Source organism: Populus alba, chromosome 6 (genome assembly GCF_005239225.2).
Source record: "Populus alba chromosome 6, ASM523922v2, whole genome shotgun sequence".
Taxonomy (NCBI): Eukaryota; Viridiplantae; Streptophyta; class Magnoliopsida; order Malpighiales; family Salicaceae; genus Populus; species Populus alba.
Genome location: NC_133289.1, coordinates 9566080 through 9589037, shown reverse-complemented (window position 1 = coordinate 9589037; position 22958 = coordinate 9566080). Strand labels below are relative to the sequence as shown.

Below are 22958 nucleotides of genomic sequence, written 5' to 3'. Positions count from 1 at the left end.
AGTTTTACAAACCCCAGGATTATTGAAAGCTTATATAATTATTAATTTTAGAACTCGTGAGATTGGTAAAAGTACACAGACTAGAACATCGACATTAATTAAAAAAAGAAAAAGAAAAGAAAAGAAAGCTTGCGATGAACCCTTACTGAAATTCATCCGAACAGTGTTTGCAAATGCGAGGGCGAAACTTGAACCCAAATCCAATCGTAATAATGAATTTGTAAGAAATCCAAAATCAGAAGGACAAAATTATAATTTTCGAAATCAAAGTCTAATGTTAATGAATAGTGGAACCACAGGGACCTTTCGATGACCGTAAACCATTATAAAATCAAACGACTCTAGTCTTATCGCTCTCCGTTTATTTGCGCTGAGCTCCTCCGCCTTGAAAAAACCGAGCTTCACTCTCTTGTCCCTCACTCCACAAATCACCTTCTCAATCTCTCTTTCTCTTTTTATATTTTACTATATGTTTTTTGTTGTCTTTTAGTTTCTGTCTGAACAATAGTAATACCTCCAAGTGCTTGTATCCAAATTAATCTTTGTACAAATTAGGGTTAGGGTTTTTATTTTCTTTAGTTCGATTGTTGTATTCTTTTAGATTTGATGATGGTTAACGTGTAACGAAAAGATTGATTTAAGGGTAGGAATTGGGGTTAGGGTTTCGATTTTATTTTTGCACGGTAATGGAAATGGAGAGTACGCGTAGATCCTTCGATAGATCAAGAGAACCAGGCTTAAAGAAACCTCGATTAGCTGAAGAGCAAGCAAACCATAAGGGCCGCCCGTTCACGCAGAGACCGGCAGCTGCACCTTCTGCAAGATATAGGCCTGGAGTTGATAGAGATTTAGAGAGTAATGATTCGAATCGCAGCAGTGCATACCAGCCACAGCCAGTGCCACAGCCACAGCAATACCAGGAGCTAGTGAGTCAGTATAAGACTGCTTTGGCGGAGCTGACTTTCAATTCAAAGCCAATAATCACTAACTTGACTATAATTGCGGGTGAGAATCTCCACGCCGCCAAAGCTGTTGCTGCGACAATCTGTGCCAATATTCTTGAGGTGAAACATCAGTTTTGACTCTAGTAAATTTTGGTTATGGCCCCATTTGTTGTTTTGAATTAAATTGTATGAGAAAGCATTGAGCAGTTCCAAAGAAATGGCGGTATTAGTAGTTAGTAGTAGTAGTAGTATTACTGGTTGGGTGTAATTACAGATTAATGAAAACTTTTCTGATCAAGCACAACTTACAATTCTCGAAGCTTTTTTTTAAAAGCCTTTGTTTCACTGTGGGTTTATAAGAATTACGGGGAGCCATAATATGGCATGTCTGCAAACCATCATCAAAACTAACCATAAATTCAATCGTTGATGTTGCTGTATCTCCTGTGAATTCTACTGTCACTCCCAAGATTTATGATTGTCCCATTACTCAAATTATTGGAGTGGATATTCTGTAGTTAATGAAGGTTGTTTTATGTTTTTGAGAAGCCAGCGTCATTGAGAATATGGATGGAAAAATTGTATCCGAATCCGAACTGGATGAATTTCTCATTTCTTGTGGATGAAATGTATTGATGTATAGTTTTCTGAGAGTTTTTGTCAGGATATGTTGTCCGTCTCTTGAAAGAAATTAACAAATATAAGTTAGCTATCCAGGCACATTTAAATTATTGTTGCCACTCTTTTGTAGAGGTGTTTCTGTTGGATGCATGATTGTTTGTGGATGCTTTAGTTGTAAATTCATCCAAAAGAAAAGGAAGGAAAAGCAAGGAGCGCACCTTTCTTTGCCATAGTTTTCTTGAGGCCAGCAGGACTTAAAAAATCAATGTCTGAGAACACAAGGCAATTTCTGCCTGATGTATGGAAGTTATTATGGTGGAGCCTGAGATATTCTGAGGTTTGCAATAACTTAACTACAAGTGCAGCAAGATATACAAGAGAGTTGGAATTGGATCGAAAAGAAAAGGCAAAGGGAGAAGGATTCTTCAATTTGGCTTTGTAAATCAGTTTGGAGTTGGGTGCTGTATGATGCGTATTTTAATGCTATAATGAAAATTTATAGGTTCATTTTGACTTCTTTTTTTATTGTATCATTCTTTATTTTCTTCTTTTTTCAATTTTGTTTGAGACTTTTCTGTTGCTCGGTAGGCTTCAAATTATTTGCAGATAAAACTAGCTCTATGGATATCATTGTGAGATAGTATACGTGTTGACAGTTTTGAGACATTGCTAATATTCTGAGCAGCTCATAAGTCTGAATGTTAATTTCTTTCTTCTGTTTCTTGCTTCTTGGCTGCCATTTATGCTGTTCAGTTTTTTGTTTCAAAGAATATTGCCCCTGGTGTATTGAATCTCATTACGAAATTAACGTGCAGGTTCCCAGTGAGCAAAAGCTTCCATCTCTTTATCTTTTAGACAGCATTGTGAAGAATATTGGGAGGGATTACATAAAATACTTTGCTGCCAGACTGCCTGAGGTGAGATGTTTTTTCTGCATGTAGACTCTCATCACGCGATGTGGCATTTTTGTAAACGATACATGTGTAAAATATGGTGTTTTATTTAAAGAAATTAGTTAAGAATTCTGTCATAGAATTTCTATAATGGTCTTTGCCACTCTGAATTGTTTGGATGTAATTATTGTCTCGTGTTTTAGTTGTTTCATTTGGCCTACAAGTAGTGCATGCATCCTTTCACAGATAGTTTACTTGATCACCTATTCACCATTGCCATGTTTGTAGGAGGTTACAAGCTCATTTATTATTTGGTAGTTATCAATTATTTCTGCGTCTTTTAGGTTTTCTGTAAGGCATATAGGCAGGTTGATTCCCCTGTACATTCAAGTATGCGGCATCTTTTTGGAACTTGGAAAGGAGTTTTCCCTCCTCAGCCACTTCAGATGATTGAGAAAGAACTTGGCCTTGCTCCTGCTGTGAATGGTTCATCTGCAGGTGCTGCAGCGTCTAGGTCTGAGTCTCAGTCTCAACGGCCACCAAATAGCATCCATGTCAATCCCAAGTACTTGGAAAGGCAGCGCATTCAGCAGTCTAGTAGGGTAAGTGGAATTTCCTAATCAATTTTGACTTTATTCAAAAGTTTCAGTGGCTAGAGCAGACTTTTTTGCACCACCTTTATTTCTTAGTCTTAAGTTTGAGATGTTCTTGTCTTGCTGAATGCGGAGTTTAGACTGCTTCTGTTGCTTTGTCAATGCATTAATTGTTGTCCATAAAATTACAGTCAGTGATGGATATTTTTTTGTCGGGGTAGAGTAAACTCCTACTGTAAGGATAGTTCTCTAGTTGAATCATAGAGATGACTAAAACAGGATTTATATATGGAAATATCTTTTCTTCTTTTCTATCTTCTGAGTGTTACACGGGGCTTAAAAATGCTAGGCATGCCTTTGTCCGGGGATTGATAACTGATACAAAATTTCCACCAAGTGATGCCAGCTAATGTGGAATTCAGGTGTTTGGGCAGTGTAGGTGAAAGTGTTTGAAGTTTACTGATCCAAGAATGGATTCAGTTCAGAGAGAATGAGGTGAAATTAAGCCAGAGACAAGAAGTCAATTTTATTCCACTCATGACCATTTACAGTCAGGTCTTATCTTTATGATATTGGTTGATTACCTTGGCACTCACTTTTCCTACTAATTAACTACCAATTTGTATTGTAACAATCTGACACTTCCCAGTGGGATATTCTCACTAATGTACTAAGATAAAGAAGCAGATAGATTTTTGCAATCAGTTGAACAAATTCCCATATATTTACTACAGATAAAAAAACAAATAGATGTGTGGTGAACCATAGATACGTTGAATGTTGTGCTTGTGATAAATTCTGGTGCAGAAATTCTAATGTTGAGTTGACTGACTGATTAGTCGATTCCTTTTCTAGTGAAGTGTTACCTTCCTACTGAATATATCTCTTTCTTTGTCTGGTTTCATATGATAAAGGCAAAAGGAGTGTCTAATGTCCTGACTGTTCCAGTAGCCAACTCAATTGAGGATGTGGAGGGCCCAGACAGAGCTGTCGGTATTGATACTCGACGCCCATGGGTGGATCCTCCTGTTAAAACACATGTATGTAAAATAATATATTCCGTTATATTTAACATGAAATCGTGCTAATTTAGTTAGTTTTGCAGACCCTTCAACGCTCACATAGAGAAGCATTAAGTGAGCCTGTTCACGAGAAGAAAAAAATTGGTGCCATATATGGGGATTTTGAATATGGTTCTGATGTTTCAAGGAAGTCTGGCTTGGGAATTGGAAGAGCAAGTGGAAGGGTTGCTGAGCAAGGGCAAGGGCAGGAGAACCCATGGTATGGAACTAGCAGCAACAGCAATGCGGCAGAGCTAATATCTGGGCAAAGAAACGGTTTTAATACGAAGCACGGATTCCCAAATTACCCAGCATCCAAGTCTTCTATGGTTGATTTACATCTACAGCCAACACAGAGAATTGGAAGAAGCGAGACTGGGATATCTTCTAACTGGAAAAACTCTGAGGAAGAGGAGTACATTTGGGACATGCACTCTAGATTATCAGATCACAATGCAGCCGGTCTTTCCAATAACTCAAGGAAAGATCATTGGATTCCTGATGATTCAGACAAAATGGTAAGACAGAACAGATAAGATTCTTAAACTGAGTAATGATACTTCCTGTTTGAGAAATCTATTGCCTGAATGAAAGGAGTAAATAAAAGAAATGTAAAAAAGTTGCATTGGATGTTTAAAATGGAAACCATCATTTTAAAATTTGCTATTTGAAATACTATTGGTCCAAGATGTAATAATATAAGGTATTCTGGTATGCATATGTTCAATTCATTTTTGATTGACCATGAAGATTTTTAGAAATGGTAATTTAGATGATTCTGGTCTCAGCAGTTTGTGAGGAGGGGCTGATCCAAATCCTTGTCTCCCACTTTGTTTTAATGTTCAGGATCTTGAAAGATTTGATGGAGAAACTTCTTCAGACTCGTTGTCTACTGAGCAGAAAGAGCATGCTACCATTGGGCTCCGTTCATCCTCACCATGGAAATTGCCAGAGTCCCACTCAACAGATGGATTGATCAATTCTGGAACTTCTACTACTAACACAGGTCACTTAGAGGGCTATTCAGCCACTATTGGTGGTGCGGCTACAAGTTCAAGGTCTTCATTGGGCAGGATGGCTGTTCGACCAATCTTGGGTTCATCTCATATTGGAAAGGCAGGCTTAGCATCTTCCAAAAACACATCATTGTTGTCCACTGAAACCTTAGGCCAACAAAAGTTTCAGTCTCAAGGTGCTGCATCACCATCTGGACAGTCACCCATACGCCAACGACCATCGTCGCCCATATTTCAAGCATGCTATCCACAATTGCAGAATTCAGGAGAGCAAGACTACCATCAATCCCAGTCAATGACCCAGCCTGATTATAGGGCTCAATTTTCAGGAAATTTGCTGCCTTCAAATGTTCAGCTTGGTAACTTGCCAAAATTGCAGTCTGAAGATTTACAGGCTCCTTCATTGCCCTCTTTTCAACTAAGCCACCAGCATCATCTTTCACAGCCACGACAACCAGATTCCAAAGAGTCTGAAGCTTTTGGTCAGATCCAGAGGCCACACCTGCCTCCAGTCTCCAATTTTGGAACTTCATCATCTTCTGTAAGTTCTGCGGCAGACCATTTAAATCCATTTACTGCAGGAACTTCAGGACAATCTAGCACAAGTAGTTTGCTGGCTGCTGTTATGAAGACTGGAATTCTCTCCAAAATAAATTCTGGTGTCATACCTGATCGAAACTTTCAGGATATTGGGAAAATGCCATCACAGTCAATTACTCAGCCTCCTCTTCCAAGTGGGCCTCCCCCTCAGTTTTCGTTTTCAGGAGCCAGGATTGAATCTGCATCTTCAGCTGCTGCTCAGTCACAAGATAAGTTGCCAACAGTGTCAAATATTTCTCAGAGGAAAGATGAGCGGCCACCACCTCCACTTGGTTCTCCACCTTCATCAGAACAGACTACTGATGCTGTTAATAAAGCCCCAAACCCAATTTCAAACCTTTTGAGCTCGTTAGTTGCGAAGGGTTTGATATCTACATCAAAGTCGGAGACATCATCTCCTTTGCCAACCCAGGTACCTAGTCAACTACAAAAGAAGAACCCAAGCATCGCTACCCCTAGCTCTGAACCAATTTCCTCTGCCACTCTGCATTCATCCACGGTAGGTGAAGCATCTATCCCAGAACCTGATACCAAATGTTCTGTTGCACTGTCTCAAGCCACCAAAGTGGAAATAGATGATCTCATAGGATTGGAGTTTAAGCCAGAAGTAATCCGAGAACTGCATCCACCTGTGATCAGCTCACTCTTTGAGGACCTTCCTCATCGATGCAGCTTATGTGGCCTTCAACTTAAACTTAAAGAACGTCTTCATAGACACCTGGAGTGGCATAACAAGAGGAAGCCAGAATCGGATGGTATAAATGGGGCAACTAGGGGATGGTATGCTGATTTAGGGGACTGGCTTACTGAAAAGGAAGGACTTCCATTGGGAGTTGAGTCTTGCTCAATGGATGATTTTGAAGAGACAACGGAATATGATGATAAAACGGTTCTTGCTCATGAAGGTCATTGTGTTTGTGTTTTGTGTGGTAAGCTTTTCGAAGATTATTATTGTGAAGAAAGGAATAAATGGATGTTCAAAGGAGCAGTTCGTATGACGTTACCATCCGGAGATGGTCAGATAGGAACCACAAAGGAGAGTTCTAAAGGTCCCACTGTGCATGTGAATTGTATATCTGAAAGTTCACTTTGTGACTTGGGACTAGCAAGCAGCATTAAAATGGTAAAGGACCTTAAATCTCTTGAGGTGATACTTGATCTTAACATGTGTGACCTTTAAGATGTTCTACATCTCTTGAATGATTGGACGCATTATTTGTCCCTTCTCTAGGGGAAATGTATGGGCTTATTTCTGATCTTGTTTGATTATATCGCCCTTACAATTCGACTGTTGACTTGGGTTTTTAGTGTAATTGGTGGAATACTGTCTAGTGATGTCCTGATTGTGGGTACTAGGTGTGTTCTAATGGTGGGATCTAATCCTTTCTTTTATAATTGAGTACACATCTAGATTGGGTTCAAATGTCTGTCAGGTGCTGCAGCCATTTGACTATATTTATTTTTGCAACTTTACTGATCATCAATTATAACAGTGGCAGTGCTTGCTGCTTCTCATGTAGCAGTTCCTGTACCCATCACTAGCCTTTTTTTGCTGATTCGCTGCTGTTACTGAACTCTTCTCGATGCATTAGAATACTTGTGACTAAGATTAGTATAAGAAAGATGGCTTACCAGTTGAAAATATTAAGCACTTTGAGCATTCCCTCTTTTGCTGATGTTTGTGAGGACCATTTTGTCACAACCTCACCCATCCACATACTTCTAACACATTATAATTAGTCGGATTACTACTCATAATTAAATTTTGATAATAGTGCTGTCCATAATATACATCTGTTATGACCAGAGTACTGAACTCATATATTTTCTTATTTTTCTGATTTGGTCATCATGTCATTTTCTGCTGATTCATTGATGGAACCATAATTGTTTTGCAGGAAAAGGATGTGAATGCCTCAACCTGAATCGGAACACCCTGCAGATTGCTCCTACAGAGGGCAATTAGGAAGTCCAGGTTTACAATACATCAGTTTTGTGATTGGGCATGCCATGCTAATTTTGTTTCGCACCAAAATGGTGCTGAGAGTTGTCTTGTACCTTTTGTGCTTCTGTATTTTTTTTTAGTGTTAATTTATAGTCCAATAGAAATACCTAAATCAGTATTCTTCGCCAATTTGGTTTGTGTGTTCTTTATATGTTTTCTTTTTGAAATTGCCAAGGCTGGTATGAACTTCCACCACCATCCAATGCCCGTAACGCAATCACAAGTAACTGTGACCAATCCCCGTCCAGCTTTGCATTTATCAGTCATTGTATCATTAGATTGGAAATAATGAAGTAGCTTGTAACTCTTTTATCTTTTCATTTCTTTTGTCGGAGATGTTTGGTGTTGCTATGTTAGTAGTGCTGATCACATGGACATTGTTTGGTAGATTATGATGCATTGCCTGTTCTATTCTTCCAACTTTATTTGTTTCATCGCCTTTCATTTTTGTTATGGCTTTGATTTCCACAAATTGAATGCTCGTCTCCCTTGCACCTCAATTCTTTCGCCTTGAAGAGTTTGTTGATTTTTCTTATCTCCTTGGATACTGGTCATGTTCTTGGATTGGCTCGGCCAATATATGTTCCAGTTAAATCCAGCTCTTGTTCGATCTGAATTTATGTTTGATTTACGCTATAAACACAAACAATTTCATCTACACTTGATATCTAACTTTGCACCTATTTCATTTCATTATAGTCTCTCTTTTTTCTTTTATCTTTTTTTTTGTCTTTGTTTTCCTGATATACATATCAAGGTGAGCTCTTATGATTGCTATACAGTTATTTGCATAGTGTCAAAGACATGTCATCACAAATTCATGTAGATTTTGTAATTCGTGGGATTCAATCGTACGTGGTAGCTGATACACAAGTCATGGATCTTTGTGCTCTGTACCATTAATCGTGGGATCCATCACACCTCCCATGTTTTCTCTTAAAAAAGAAATTATGATGATGCAATACATTAGATTTTCTTTAGAGAGGGGATTAGTCAAGACCGTGAAAAATAAATAAATGAACGGTTTTGTTTCAATGAGCTTTTCTGCCAGTTGAGTCAAAAAAACTGTGTCGAAGTTTATCACCTGTGACATATTTTTAGGCTCCACGTGGCTCCCCTTGAAGGCATTAGTGAATGGGAGGGATGCCCTTATTCATAGCCATTGTGAATTAGCAAATTCAGCCTCCAATTTGGCAAAGCTGAGGCAATATGGCCTGTAGGGCAGCGATCAGATGGATGACAAACAGGCGAAGAGAAAAAAAAAAAGTCTACCAACAACAAATCACTCAACCATTAATGACATGCGTTATCACCTTTTTGAAATTCAATATTATATTATTTTTGTAAAGTAAAATAATGTCCTTGAGAAAACAAAAAATAACAACCTGAAAAGATATAAATATCCCAAGACAAAAAACTTTGATTTTATTAACTTTAAGAACATTTTAGTAATCTAACCGTAATATGAAATATAAAAAACTGATAATACCTCTGAATCAAAAGCATTTTTTTTTTCTTCAAGAATAATTTAGTATTTTCATTATTTATGTAAAAAAAAAAAAAAACTTAATAGCCTTGTAAGCAAGACCACTTGTTATTTAACACAATAAACAAAATAGTTAACTTTAAGACTAACTTAACTAGTCAAACTTAAATTTACATTTTAATAATCACAAGTTTATTTATATAATTATTAGTTTTAGAGTTATAAAATTATTTGAAATGTTAATAAATTAGTCCAAATATTTTTATTAATAAAAAAACAAAACAAAATAGTTATTTCGCTGTTGTATTCCACAACGAAACGTGGCTTCTGCTATTCCCAACCCCCCCGTCTTTCGGTTTTATTATATTTGTAATAAATACGTCGTTGTAAGTTAATGGTATCTTAATTACTTGTACGTTTTCTTTTTATATAAGAATAATTACTAGAGCGTTGACCACGGTGGTGGGATGTGACTTGGTCAAGGTCCGATCCCATTGGTCAATGATAGGAATTAAGATACTGTACTTCCTAGCATAATTGTGACTTCGGTGAAGTTGTATGGAGGGTCGTTACTGGTTTGATCAAGAGCTCCTTCTATTCAACTAGTTAAATTGATCAGTATTGGATTTATTTTTTAATAATTATTAATTTGAATTTTTTTTAAAATTATTAAAAATTTATATAATTAAAAAATTTTAAAATTAATCCAGATCCATACAATTAAGATACCATGTGAAAAAAAAAAAAGAAAACTCCTTCGGTTCATTTTCTATAATCCACCATGCAAGAGCATCATTTGGTTTTTTCTTAGAGCGGAATTGGAGATCATGACGGTGATGGTGAGTTCATGGCCACAACATCATCATCGTCATACGGAGCTTGGACCTCTCTCAAGTCTACTTGTGTGGAAATCGCCACCGCTTCTTTTGGTTCCGGTTCTCCTGAATGTAAAGATGTGATTTCCTGGGTAGCGACTGCAGCTCCTCCGGTTGTCAGCCCTCCTAAGACCGACAGCAGCCCCTCCGGTTGTTAGCCTTCCTAAGACCATACTAACTTGGCTTTTGGTTATCATCTTCAACCGTGCGATTTGCCTACCGGCCAGTATGAATCTCTTTCCCTCTCGGCTTCGTCAACTAAACTTGAGAACAGCGCCTGAACCCCTTTTTCCTTCTATGAATCTTGAAAAAACAAATAGAGACAGGGATAGTAAGATATTTAAGGACAAGAAACACAAGGGGAAAAAAATGAAGATATAATTGTGTGCGGCATGTGTACAAAATAGGATGATTGACTTAGTATCTTTGTTTTGTTTTGTTATAATGAACAAAATAAAATAAAATATAAATATAAATATTATTTTACTTTTAATACATGTTATTGTCAAACTTTTATGTTTGAAAAATGATTTAATATTTTTTTTTAATGTAGTTTATATTCAATTTTGATATTAATGCCTATCAGGTTGGTTAAGCCCCAACCAATATGAGATTTGGACTAATAAGAGTTTAAAAAAATATAGAGGAGAGATTGACTCGATCTAATTTAATAAAAAACTTCAGGTCAACTCGTAACCCGATCAATTAGGATTAAAAAAAACTATTGTTTTTTTTTTTCAAATTTTTTTTCTCAAAACGAGGTTGCTTTCAATGTTTTTTTTTTTAAAAAAAAAAATGGATCAACCTGGGTTGACCATTCGGATCCATAACCTGGCTTTACCCTGTGTCAACCTCCGAGATGAATTTTAAGACTATAATAATAATAATAATAACTTGTATACATGCATTGATTTGGATCAACTCCCAACCCGTGACCTGGCCTTGCCTCTAATTGATTCTTTAGTCGAGTTTTAAAACTATGATAATAACTAATTTTATCCTTATATTAAGTCGGTTAACCTGATTTGACCCTCTTCGCCTGTGATTGTGGTCTTTCCCCGAGTTAACTCTTAAGTCGGAATTTAAAATTATGATAATAACTACTTTTATCATTATATGTCTTGGTTAGATAATTTTGCCTCCCCCTCTCTAAGTTGTAATTTAATTTTTTATCCTATAATTTTTTTAAGGTTTTCATGTTTTTTTTTCATGAATTTAATTTTAGATTCTATTTTGTAGTCTATGATTTATGAATGAGGATATGATTTAACTTTGGAGTTTTTCCCAAGTAACTAGCCCGAGCATTTAAGAAGGCATTAAAAAACACAATAATACTCTAATTTTCTAGGAAAATAGAGTTAGAAAAAACAAAACTAGAACTTCATGTTTAAAAATATTTTTCCATCTAAAAATTAAAAAATTAGTATTATTTCAAATGTATACTAAGAAAAAAAACACTTTATAGGTTCTTCAAAGCTTTTCTTTACAAGTTTTTCATTGAAAAAAAAACATGTATAATATTTTTCTTCTATAGACGAATATATTTTAACAATGTTAAATATAAAATTAAGTATATCTGCATTATCCAAAAAATCGGAAGAAACACTTTGTTTGCAAGGAGCCAGGATTCGAAATGAAAAATCTTAGAGAAAGAGGACCAAAGGGAAACATTTAAATCCCGTGGGGGCCATGGCCTTGGATCCATCTCTGGTCTTTGGAAACTATATTTATTTAGCGACCCCACCCCACTGTTTGTTAGTTAACCAATGCAATAAGGCCTCGACGTCATGGGTACGGATTTGAAGTGTCGGTAATGCTCTTGTGAGTAAGGGCCCGTCTCTTTACCTTTAGTTTTTGTGCTTGTGGTGAAAAAAACATAGTAGTGAATTTGGTAGTATATTAAATTTTGTTTATATTATGGATTTTATTAAAAAATTAAGTTTGAAATGTATTTTTTATGAAGTAGTTTTTATGTGTTTTTTTAACCGAGTTTTATAAAATATTATTTGTTTTTATGTTTTAAAAACACTTTTGAAATTTTATTTTTTTTACTTCAAATTAATATTTTTTTTGTATTTTCAAAGCAATTTGATGAGTTGATATAAAAAAATAATTTTTTTGATGTATTTCCAAGTGAAAAATACTTTGAAAAGCAATTACAACAACACTTTCAAGCACAACTAACCAAACATTTTATACATATTTGCTGCTATACATAAACTTTAACCACAATTTTTACCAAACACGTATTTAAATACAACTAACCACACATAACCATAATTTTTTAAAACTTTTTTTTAAAAAAAACACAACTACAAAAGCTACCTAAAAAACAAACACAATCTAAATAATCAACTTAAATTCATAAAATACCAAGTTAATCCGATAGAAACATGATCTAATTAAGACAAAGTTGTTCGAACTTTTTTCTTTTAGTTTTAAGCAATGTATTTTTAACATAAAAAAGAAAGTTTAGGTTGTTGGAAACTCTTTGATAATATCATCAAATACAACTCAATAAATTGATCTTAAAACTTATCGATTCAACTCCTTACTTAGACCAAGCTTCAAGTTAAAAGTGTGGGTGTTGTCTTGATGTGATCTAATAGACTTGGCAAGTTTAAAGACAACATAAATTATCAGTAAAAATATTATTTGACTTTTTAAAACAACTAAGATGATATATATATTTTTTAAAAAAATTAAAATAATAACTTCTTGAATTGACTAACCTTTTAAATTTATAGCATAGGTCATAAACACGATCACAATAAACTAATTCCATTTGTCGGCTTGGATGAAATGAAATTTAGAACTAGATTGATGAATTGTTAGATAATCAGAGATAAAACTAAACAAAGATAGCAAAAGGTGTCCGGTATGAGTGATACACGCGTCAGATTGTAAGGAAAGTTGACATTGAGGAGGTGCATGCAGCATTTTTTAGCTTTGATGGTGGCCTTTGTTAATGCTGTTGGAATCATCTTGGCAAGGGCTTCCTTCTACAACAAAGCAAGATGACGATGCAACTCCAATGCATCTCCGGCGACCCGCTTTTCTTTTCTTTCTTTTCCTCTTTTGAGCGTGTTTGGCAGTGTTGTAGCGGTTGTTTTTCAAATAGCTTTTCGTGCCGAAATACATGTAAATGATGTTTTTTTATTTTTTAAAAATCATTTTTGATATCAGCACATCAAAACGATCCAAAAAGTATAACCGTAACTCAATTTTAGCAAAAAAAAAAAAAATTTAAATTTTGTCAAAACGCTGGTTTGGCAGCAATGCTGAGTAAATTGATTCGATCAAGTAAATTGATCCAAGAAGTTTAGATATGGAGCTGAGTTTTTAGTTGAATTGAACATGATATTAATCCGGTAAAACCCGTTCGCATCAGCAAAGATTTTAATGACTTTAATCTTTCGGTCAAACCGATCCGAGTCTGTTACAAAAAATACTATTATTTTAATAAAATAAAATAAAAAAAACTCGAAAACCTGTAAAATGACTTAGAACTCGTATTCTTGTTGGAATCAGTTACAAGACAGGGTCAGGCACCGTGTTGGACGCATGATAAACCCCGGTTTTATTCAAGATGGAATCTAGCTGGATGCCAACTTCAAAAGGCCATGCTGGCAGGCAGGCTTCACAAAAATCCACAAGCCTAATAAATATCCTAAACTGGGGATTAATTTCTCAGCTACAATATACAAAAGCCAGCCAGCCAGCCAGAAGGGGCTAAGCTTAAGATTCTTTTTGGCTTTAACGGCCACCACAAAGATCCCCCTTGTTGTGGGAGGATAGGTACACATTACACAATGATTTTGCAGATATTTCCAACACCATAAAATGTTTCACCTCTCTGCGAAATTTGCATTTGGGATCCGAGGTGGCCAGCCCTGCCTCCCTCCCTGCCTCACACTGCTCATCCGTTTTATTTCAAGGGATACGATACCATGGATCTCCACACATCAAGGTTTTTTTTATATATATATTTATATTTTATGTATTTCTTTTTGGGCTAAAAAATATACATGTGGATTTCAGATATATATATATATATATTTTTTTTTTTGAGATATGTATACATTATATTGCATTTAAATGGTTTAGGTTATACAAATATATATATTTTAGGTTAGGTTTTGATCGAGTTTTTTTATCAGGTTTTAAATTGAATTTAACAATATTCATACAACATTTATTACTCATTAAATAAAATAATTATCTATAAAACCCATCCATTCATCATTGAGTTGAGATTGAATTATAATCGCTATTTATTCTTAATTGCTGGCATTCGGTGAAAGCTTTTGTTTGAGCAAAGCATGATGTCATTAGATGAAAGGAGCCATCTTTGCCACTTAATAAAGTTTTCGATTAAGAATATTTTGCAAAAAGAAAAGATAATAATAACAATAATGCCAGGTAGCAGTTAGCATGCACGCCTGGCCGTCCACTGACCCTGATGCTAGCTTTCATCAGTCACCGGTGGACGGCCCCACCACGAGATTCCTATGGCCACACTGATAAAAACCCATGACCTAAACCGTTGATCATTTTTCATTAACATTGATTAATGCTCCATTTAATTAAATAAAGTGCAATTAACGTTAGTTTGAAATTTGAACATGTCAAGGTCCGCAACGGTCCCCCCCACCCTCACCCGGAGCTGAGCTGGGCCGAGCTGAGAGAGAGAGAGAGAGAGAGAGAGAGAAGGTTGAAAACCATTAACAAAGAAGAGAAGATGATGCCATTTGTAGAATATCGTAAAGCACATCTCGAGAAAGCAATATTTGATAATCAAAACAAAGAATGGAGGGTGACCTAAAAAATACGATTGGTTTAAATATTGAAGGGGCCATGCCATGGCCGGTGTGCGATGCTGGTCAAAAGGGTTAGCGACGCCGCCGCCACTGCCTCTTCTCCTACTTTACCTCGCTCCTACGCCTCTCGCTTTCATTGGTCTGATTTCGTGCAGGTGATAGTGTAGGTCACCCTTTCTTTCTACTCCACACCAAACCAAACGTTCTCCAGAAGCAGGGGGGAGGGCAATCCTGTACACAAATACACATTTTCTTTGCGATTTTGTCTCTTATTAGCTTTCCCTGCGCATCTTCTTTGGACGAAAGTTTTATCAGAGAATTTTTCTTTCGGGGCATTTGGTCCCTTTTCATTTTCAGAAAAAAGCGATTTGATTCTTGTAGTTCAAGTTGTTGATCTGCTTTCTTGTCGATTAGCATTATAATATTGTGTATATCCAGCAAATGTCAACTGTGGATGATAGATAGATGCTCCATTCTGTGTGAATTTAACAATAAATTCACTCACACACATCATACCTTGTTGCTTTTCTTTTTCTTTTTTGTCATGAAATCCCGTAGAACTCAGCACATCCCAACAAGAAACATACGAAACGTGTCGTGAGGAGTTACTGAGAGGGAAAAATCAATGGTGGTCTCGTTGGATGCAAACTTCCATCTATTATTAATTCCAACGTCCCATCATTAATTTCATTAGAGAATTATAGCATATTTTTGTCTAAATAAATTATGGCATATTATTTCATTAGGACATTCAATTTATCTCTAAGGTCAACTATCTCATATATAAGTTGGGCCATCTAGACACCAAGTCAAGTCGTTTGAGCTTCAACTTGTTCTTGTATAATCACCAAAATAGTCAAAGATTAGGAGCTCGAACCTAATTGCGAGAAACTAATAATAATTGTCACATGAACCACTCAAGCTTCCCATGCTAGATATAATTGTTCTGGATAGCTTTCAAGATGTGCAGAGATCTAAAATCCCTCCATATTGCATCGTCTTATTAGCTTGAAAAACCTTTGCAAAAATGACACAATAATGCTTTCAATGACAAAACAATGATATTTTTGGATGACAAGAGATGCCTCACTCGTTCTAGGTGTGCCACATGCACACACTTTTTTTATATAAATTTAGCTAAATGCCTAAGTGTTCTCGAGCAAACTTTCTAATTATGAAAAAATTATTGTGAAAAAACAAAATCGCCCCTTACTTCAAACTTAGTTTTTTTATATATATTTATTTCAAGGGTATTTTCATTATTTTACTATGCATTTTAATCATTTATTATTTATCTTATTTGGTTAAATATCAAATTGCCCCCAGCTTAAATTATAATAACAAAAAAACCATTCTGAAAATACATATTGATGTTAGGTTTTTTTTTTTTTCTTCCAAGAATATTTTGGTTGTTTTACTTTGCAATCAAGATAAAAAAATACTTATTTGTTTCTGGTCAATTTGAAAATAACAAATGAACCTTGTAAAAATACTTCAATATCCTTGGAAATCAATGTAAAGTTTTTTGTATGAAGAGATAAAAATATCATGACACTGATCTTGTGAACAGTGCTTTTCATGGATATGGAGCTGCATTGTTTTTCCAAGAAGATTTAGGTTATTTTAAAATAAAAAATATTGGTTATAAATGATAACGAAAAGTATTTAAAAAAAAAACCAAAATAAAACTTCAGTTGTTTCTTTTGTCAGAAAATATTGGATGGGCTCAAAATCATTACAAATAATCATGTTTTTTTAGAATATTTTTAATAGTATGGTAGTGATGTTTTTTAAAATGTGTTTAGCTTGGAAATGTATTGAAATAATATTATTTTTAAAAAAATTATATTTTACTTTAACCCAATAAAATAATATGAAAACAAAAAAAATAATTTAAATAAAAAAAATAAATTTAAAATCTTTTTTAATTTTTTTTAAAATATAAAAACTAATTAGCGTACTTTTAATTTGATCACGTCAGCAGTTCACGTATAAATGGCTCAAACTGGCCCCGTCCGTTACTTTCTCCATATGGATCGAAAAATCGATACAGACAAAAGCATAAGATACAAGTTTTAACATAAATGAGGGAAAAGGACACTTAAAATGACATTATTTTTGTCAAAAATTTCATTGGTACGGATACTTGTCTTAAAACCATTGAGCTGGGATTCAATTGAGGATTTTATATTTTGGACTCAGTTCAGACTCAAGTGATATTATACTGGGGGATATTTATTTTTGCATTTTAAAAATATATTTTAAAAGAAATTTATTATTTCAAATTATTATTATTTTTAATATTTTAAATTATTTTGATATGCTGATATTAAAATTATTTTTAAAAAAATAAAAAAATATTTTGAAATACAATTCCAAATACCTGGAATAAAATGTCTTTTTGACCGTGTCCTTGATAAAAAGAGAGGTGATTTTTGTATTTAAACCCACAAAAATTTGAAACAATAAGTGCTAATAAATAGACAAATTAGTGGTCTTGTCTCGTGTCAATAACGCTAGGCCATGCACATATATGGCTGGAGTTTTCCATCCACCAACGCCCATCTATACGGCAGCCCTCAGGCGAATTCCATTGCATATGGTAAAAACAAGACAGAAACCGGTGGACTGTGGTGGTATTACATGACAGTGACAGTAAAAACAACGAATTGTTAATTCACGCACAAAGCATTATGGACGGCATTCTTCGTCCTACAACCTTTTTATTTTTATTTTATTTATTTAACTTTATTTCTTCTCAGTCAAATCTTTCTAAGTTATATTAATGTTTTTATTTTCAATTGTTTTTTTTACTTTGCATCCTCTTCCCGTGTGAAGGATCATTTTTTTTTTTCATTGTATTAAAGATCTATCTTGCAAATTATGATTTTCAATTGTAGTTAAAAAATTATTTTTTTAAAAAAAAAAGAGCCCAATGTTTAAAAGGATATGTAAAACTACCTTTCAATCCCTGAATTCTTAGTTTATGCAATAGTTGGTCCTTTAAGTTTATGGACTTTTAAAGTTTCAGTGCTAAACTATATATTTTTTTATTTTTACTTTTTAATCTTTAAATGTTGAGAAATGAGATAAAAATTATAGGAAAAAAAAAGGGTTAGTCAAACTATTTCTAGTCACAAAAAAAAATTTAATAATAGTATTAATTTATTTATCTTGAATATAGGAGTTTTTCTAACATGGCTTGGATTCTTTATCTTGCAATATATATATATAGCACTCAAGAAACATTTTATATTCACTTTGATTTTGGGTTTTTCAACTAATTGAAGGGAGTTTTTCTGGTTTAAAATGGGTTTAATGGTCTCGTGATATATTTTTAAGTGTTTTTATATTAAAAATAAATTAAAAATTAAATTTTTTATATATAAATTTTTGAACCACTGCAGATAGTCAAAATCTATAATAGAATATGGCTCGTTTCTAATCTTTAAAAAAATTAAAATGAATGACATATTATCTTTCTAATTAAAAACAAAAACAAATAAAAATACACATTTGAGGGTTTTTTTTTCAGGCTAGGCACGGGCCTTCCTTGGAGGCACAAAGGTGCATAGCCTGTTTTTAAATAGGCATTAATCTGTTTTTTTATGATAAATTAAAATAATATTTAGATAACTATTCAATTATGCAATGATTTTAAATAGCATTATAACTTTTTATTGTAATATAAACAATGAGTCTAAGTTAAATATATATTAATCTGATATGCACAATTTTTTTTTTAAATTGCTCATTCCAATTGATATTCAATACGAATGGAATATTAATTTTGTTATTTTTTTTCATATAATTCTCACATATTTTTTATTCATAGAGTAATTCCATGGGTGAATAGAAATAATCAATTTGTAATTTCTCTATTAAAACTTTATTTTCATGATTATAATAATGTTTATTTTAAAAATAACACTTCTAATAAAAAACATGTTTTCATAAAAATAAAAATAAAAATACTTGAATAAGGACAATAAGTCATTTATTTTTTAAAAAAAAATATTTTTTTTATCTTTAATTCAAGTTATTAGAATATTTATTTGAATTGTAATTAGTTTCTATGCTATAAATCATGTTGTTGGTAACAAAATGACATGTTATAATCAAAACAAAAATAAATAAATAAATAACTATAAATAAGAGTGGTTAATTTTTACCAAACGAATATATCTTCTTCTTAAATTTTAATCATTACCTTCCTTGCATATTTTTATTTTAATTTCATAAAAATAAATAAAAATAAGATTCGAGAAGTGCCGTGTAGCATTGCTTGCTTTTTCCCATGTTTTGTACCATAACTTGTAAATTTTCTTTCTCGATATCACCAGCACCGCAGCGGAGCACGACATCAAATTAGATTAATCACAGATCTAGGTTTTTTTTACTCTATCTTTTTATTTATTTATTTATTCATTTATGGTAACCAAATAATTAATTCAAAATTTGAAATCTGAAAAGGGTTTCTTAGCTTGACATGTGGGGTTCAGGTGTATAATTATGTGAGAATGAGACAGACAGCATTTCAAAATTTTCAGGGTCGCATTTGATTCAGTAAAGTTGAAATCCCTAACTTTATCAGGAGGTTGTGGCAGTTTGGTCATTTCATCTACTTGCCCTTTTCCCGTAAAAATCTCAATTTTGGTTTATGAAAAAAAAAAAAAAAAAAAAAACAGAGAGAATAAGCTGGCTTGGCCGCTTTATTAACTTTTTCTAAAGCCAGCCAGCCAGCCAGCCATTTTATCTTTGTTTATATATAACCACTTGCAACAGAAAAAGAAAAGAAAAAAGAAAAGAAAGAAAGAAAAAGGGAGCAGCTGTGCTAAGCCCATCATATCATAATACCCAAGAAAGCAAAAGCAAACACACACACACACAGAAAGAGAGAGAGAGACAGAGAAAGAGAAGGATTCAAGAGAGAAGAAGGGTTTTCTTTCTGGGAAGCTTGAATTGATTAGTTGATGCAGAAAATGGAGCAGCAGCCTCAGCAACAGAACCAGCTAACGGTGCAAAACTCGGGCAGCCTTAGCTTTAGCAGCCAAATGTCTAAAGAAGATGAAGAGATGTCAAGGTCTGCTCTCTCTACTTTTAGAGCCAAAGAAGAAGAGATCGAAAAGAAGAAAATGGAGGTCAGAGAGAAGGTTCAAGCTCAGTTGGGCCGTGTTGAGGAGGAGACCAAGCGCTTAGCCATGATTCGTGAGGTACTACGCACTTCAATTAATTTGTATATTTCTGCAATTCTCTTGATTTTATTTTTTTAATCTCAAGTTTTGTTGTGACTAATTAAATGATATTTCTCACTGATCTAAACCAGCCAAAAACATTGACATGAATTTCTTAGAAACACCTAGGGTTTTGATGCCAAAAGAAAGACTTTTTTCAACTTCAAAAAGTACAGATGCAATTACTAATTTTGGTTTTTTTTTCATAAATTTACTACAAGAACTGTCGAGATTAACCTTGCCTGATTAATGTTTTTCAAGTCAACGACATGAAACAGGCTGTGAGACTTAAAAGCTCAAAAACCTCTACTGGTAGTACTAATTTTTTTATGGATGTAATTGGGTTTTTGCTTTATAAACTGTCCGTCCTTGACATGAAAGATTTGTATTTTTATCTGGTAAAGCTTCGAGGCTTCAATTAATTTACAAATCTACCTGCAGGAGCTTGAAGCGCTTGCAGATCCCATGAGGAAGGAAGTTGCTGTTGTCCGCAAGAAGATTGATACAGTAAACAAAGAATTGAAGCCACTGGGACATACTGTGCAGAAGAAGGTAAAATTTCATATGATAAAAATTAATTCAATTATCTGGATTTATTTATGTGTGTGTCATCACCCCGAATGGCACAGGACAATCCATATAGCCTACCCTAACTAGTTAGTTTGCAATTGAGGCTTGATTGTTCTTGTTGTGTGTGCTGCTCGCTCATGGAGAGGACCATTGAATTGGGATTTATGCTTTGCCGCAGGAGAAAGAATACAAGGATGCCCTTGAGGCCTTCAATGATAAGAACAAGGAGAAAGTGCAGCTCATAACCAAATTAATGGAGGTGAGTTTCATATCTGGTTCTATTTATACGAGTTCATGAAACTAAAGCAGAAATAATGGAAATTGAAAGCATGTATATGTTCTTTTTTTCTAATTTAAATTCCTTGTTATGTATTCGAGTTTGAACAGCTCGTGAGTGAAAGCGAGAGGTTGAGGCTGAAAAAGCTGGAGGAGCTGAGTAAGAACATAGACTCCATGCACTGATTATAGAGCAGCAGCCTTAGTGGTGATAACTGATTAGGTTTGTGTGATGTATTTAAGGTAACTTTTTATAATTATATATTGGTGTTCTTTCTGGCTTGGTGAATTCTACTTTGTTTGTTTTAATTAGAAAATATTTGATGAAGTGTTAGCTGATTTAGGAGAGGAAATACCTTATAAGCAGGTTTGTAACTAAATGTATCTTGCCTCTGCATTTTGCTTCTTTCTTTCTTTTTCCTTGTATGTTCAACTTTGTAATGCTGTGTCTTTTAGTTTTACTTTGAGTTTGTTCTGAAGAACGGATGCCAAGACCGTCGTTTTACTATTTTCAACCCCCATGATATGTTAAATAGAAGTTCCAAGTGTTTTTCTTCTTCTTTTTTTTGCCCCCTAAGAAATAAATGGAAGTTAACTTCTGGTGATCATGAGGCCAATGGAATACTGTGAAAGGGTTTCACTTTTGAAGTTGTTCCTTGACATGGAGCCATAAACATTGCTGTTACTTGCTGTGGCCTGTCAAGAGCGCAAGCTACCTCCGTGGTTTGCCTCAGATGGTTTTTATGACTAGCAAGATCGCAGTTTAATCGAATTCTAGCGTCCCATATTCTCAATTAATTCCCGGCAAAATCGTGTTTGATTATTTGCTCAAATTCCGTTGGTCTCTCGCATAGCTAGAACCATAGAGATTGGACCCTCTGCCTTCCCAAAGAACAGTAAGCCAAGCAAATTTGAAGGGAAGATTGGTTGCCTTGACAATCAGGACATTGTGTGTTTTGCACATGACAATTATACGTCCCGGAATATATGCAAGCCAAGCTATTTTTTTCGTGGGAACTTCCAAGGAAAAATGGATGGTTTCCGAGAAAGGCGTATTTTATAGTTTTATTCTACACATACTCCAAACATGTAGAAAAAGTACACGCAAGCAAGAGTGTTGATACAAGGATGCTTTATTCAATGTTTAGACTATTATTATTAAAAGAAACTAAAAGAGATGCACAACATTTATTGTAGCCGTTTTTCTTGCAGCACAATATTCATGTTCCCTATGGATTGCAATCATAAATCTATAATGTTGTTTTTTTTTGGTTGGTAAATTTGTTTTTTTAATCTCATCTTTTTGATGCTTGGTTGATTTAGGATAGAACTTGATGGTTTGTATTGGCTAGCTTTGCTTGAGATTCTCAAAGTGTCTGGAAAAAAAAAAATGGTGCTGAGAGAGAAACAACTTTGATTTCATTGATTTTAGACAATTAAATCTTCAAGGATAAAATTGAAACTTTCTAATTTAGGGACTGATGTGAACAAAAATAAAAAAAATATTGGGAAAAGTTGCTTCCGCATGTATAAGGCCTCCATACGAGCGATGCGTGTGGTGGCCTTCGATGATCAATTCCACTCGTCCATTGTGTCTTGAATCGTCTTGTTGCGGCCTACCTTCATGTGGCAACATGTGTGGATGGTTTCTGTCTAATTCAGATGTAGCAAATCATTTTTATTCCTTTTTTTCCCATCTTTTTTTCTATCTCATCACCTCAAATTTCACGTCTACACTCTTTACAAGATCAAAGTGTACTGTCAATTTTTTATTTTTGTTTTTGTCAAATTTAATTCTTGTTATTTTTACCATTTTTTTTTCCTTAAATTTTGTTCTTCAATAATGGACTTGTTCGTAATTTAGTGTAACATCCTCATTTTTCTTAATTAAATAATAGACAATTTCATTCCTAAATTTAAGAAATCACATTTTTTTAATGAAGTAGCTAGTATATAAATAAATT

At 34.2% G+C, this 22958-nt stretch overlaps 2 protein-coding genes across 3 annotated transcripts; both read left to right on the top strand.

Moving 5' to 3' along the window:
• Window positions 1-307: 307 nt before the first annotated feature.
• Window positions 308-8053, top strand: LOC118048210 (polyadenylation and cleavage factor homolog 4). The gene is made up of 7 exons (XM_035057804.2): window positions 308-1064; window positions 2381-2482; window positions 2803-3060; window positions 3966-4091; window positions 4157-4630; window positions 4959-6851; window positions 7627-8053. Exons 1-7 carry the CDS (start codon window positions 687-689, stop codon window positions 7651-7653), a joined length of 3258 nt encoding a protein of 1085 aa, XP_034913695.1. The 5' UTR covers window positions 308-686; the 3' UTR covers window positions 7654-8053.
• Window positions 8054-19702: 11649 nt separating this feature from the next.
• LOC118048213 (uncharacterized) lies at window positions 19703-21455 on the top strand. 2 transcript variants are annotated; one of them, XM_035057807.2, is made up of 4 exons: window positions 19703-20127; window positions 20590-20700; window positions 20897-20977; window positions 21097-21455. In XM_035057807.2, exons 1-4 carry the CDS (start codon window positions 19888-19890, stop codon window positions 21178-21180), a joined length of 516 nt encoding a protein of 171 aa, XP_034913698.1. In that variant the 5' UTR covers window positions 19703-19887; the 3' UTR covers window positions 21181-21455. The 2 variants fall into 2 exon arrangements, with proteins under 2 accessions (XP_034913698.1, XP_034913699.1); XM_035057808.2 differs by having other exon boundaries at window positions 19704-20127; window positions 21106-21455.
• Window positions 21456-22958: the final 1503 nt, after the last annotated feature.

Coding starts and splice junctions, on each gene's coding strand:
- LOC118048210 (XM_035057804.2), top strand. CDS start 687: ATGGAAATGGAGAGTACGCGTAGATCCTTCGATAGATCAAGAGAACCA. Junction 2,483..2,802: donor TTGCTGCCAGACTGCCTGAG/GTGAGATGTTTT, acceptor TGCGTCTTTTAG/GTTTTCTGTAAGGCATATAG. Junction 4,092..4,156: donor ATCCTCCTGTTAAAACACAT/GTATGTAAAATA, acceptor TTAGTTTTGCAG/ACCCTTCAACGCTCACATAG.
- LOC118048213 (XM_035057807.2), top strand. CDS start 19,888: ATGCAGAAAATGGAGCAGCAGCCTCAGCAACAGAACCAGCTAACGGTG. Junction 20,128..20,589: donor GCTTAGCCATGATTCGTGAG/GTACTACGCACT, acceptor ATCTACCTGCAG/GAGCTTGAAGCGCTTGCAGA. Junction 20,978..21,096: donor TCATAACCAAATTAATGGAG/GTGAGTTTCATA, acceptor TATGTATTCGAG/TTTGAACAGCTCGTGAGTGA.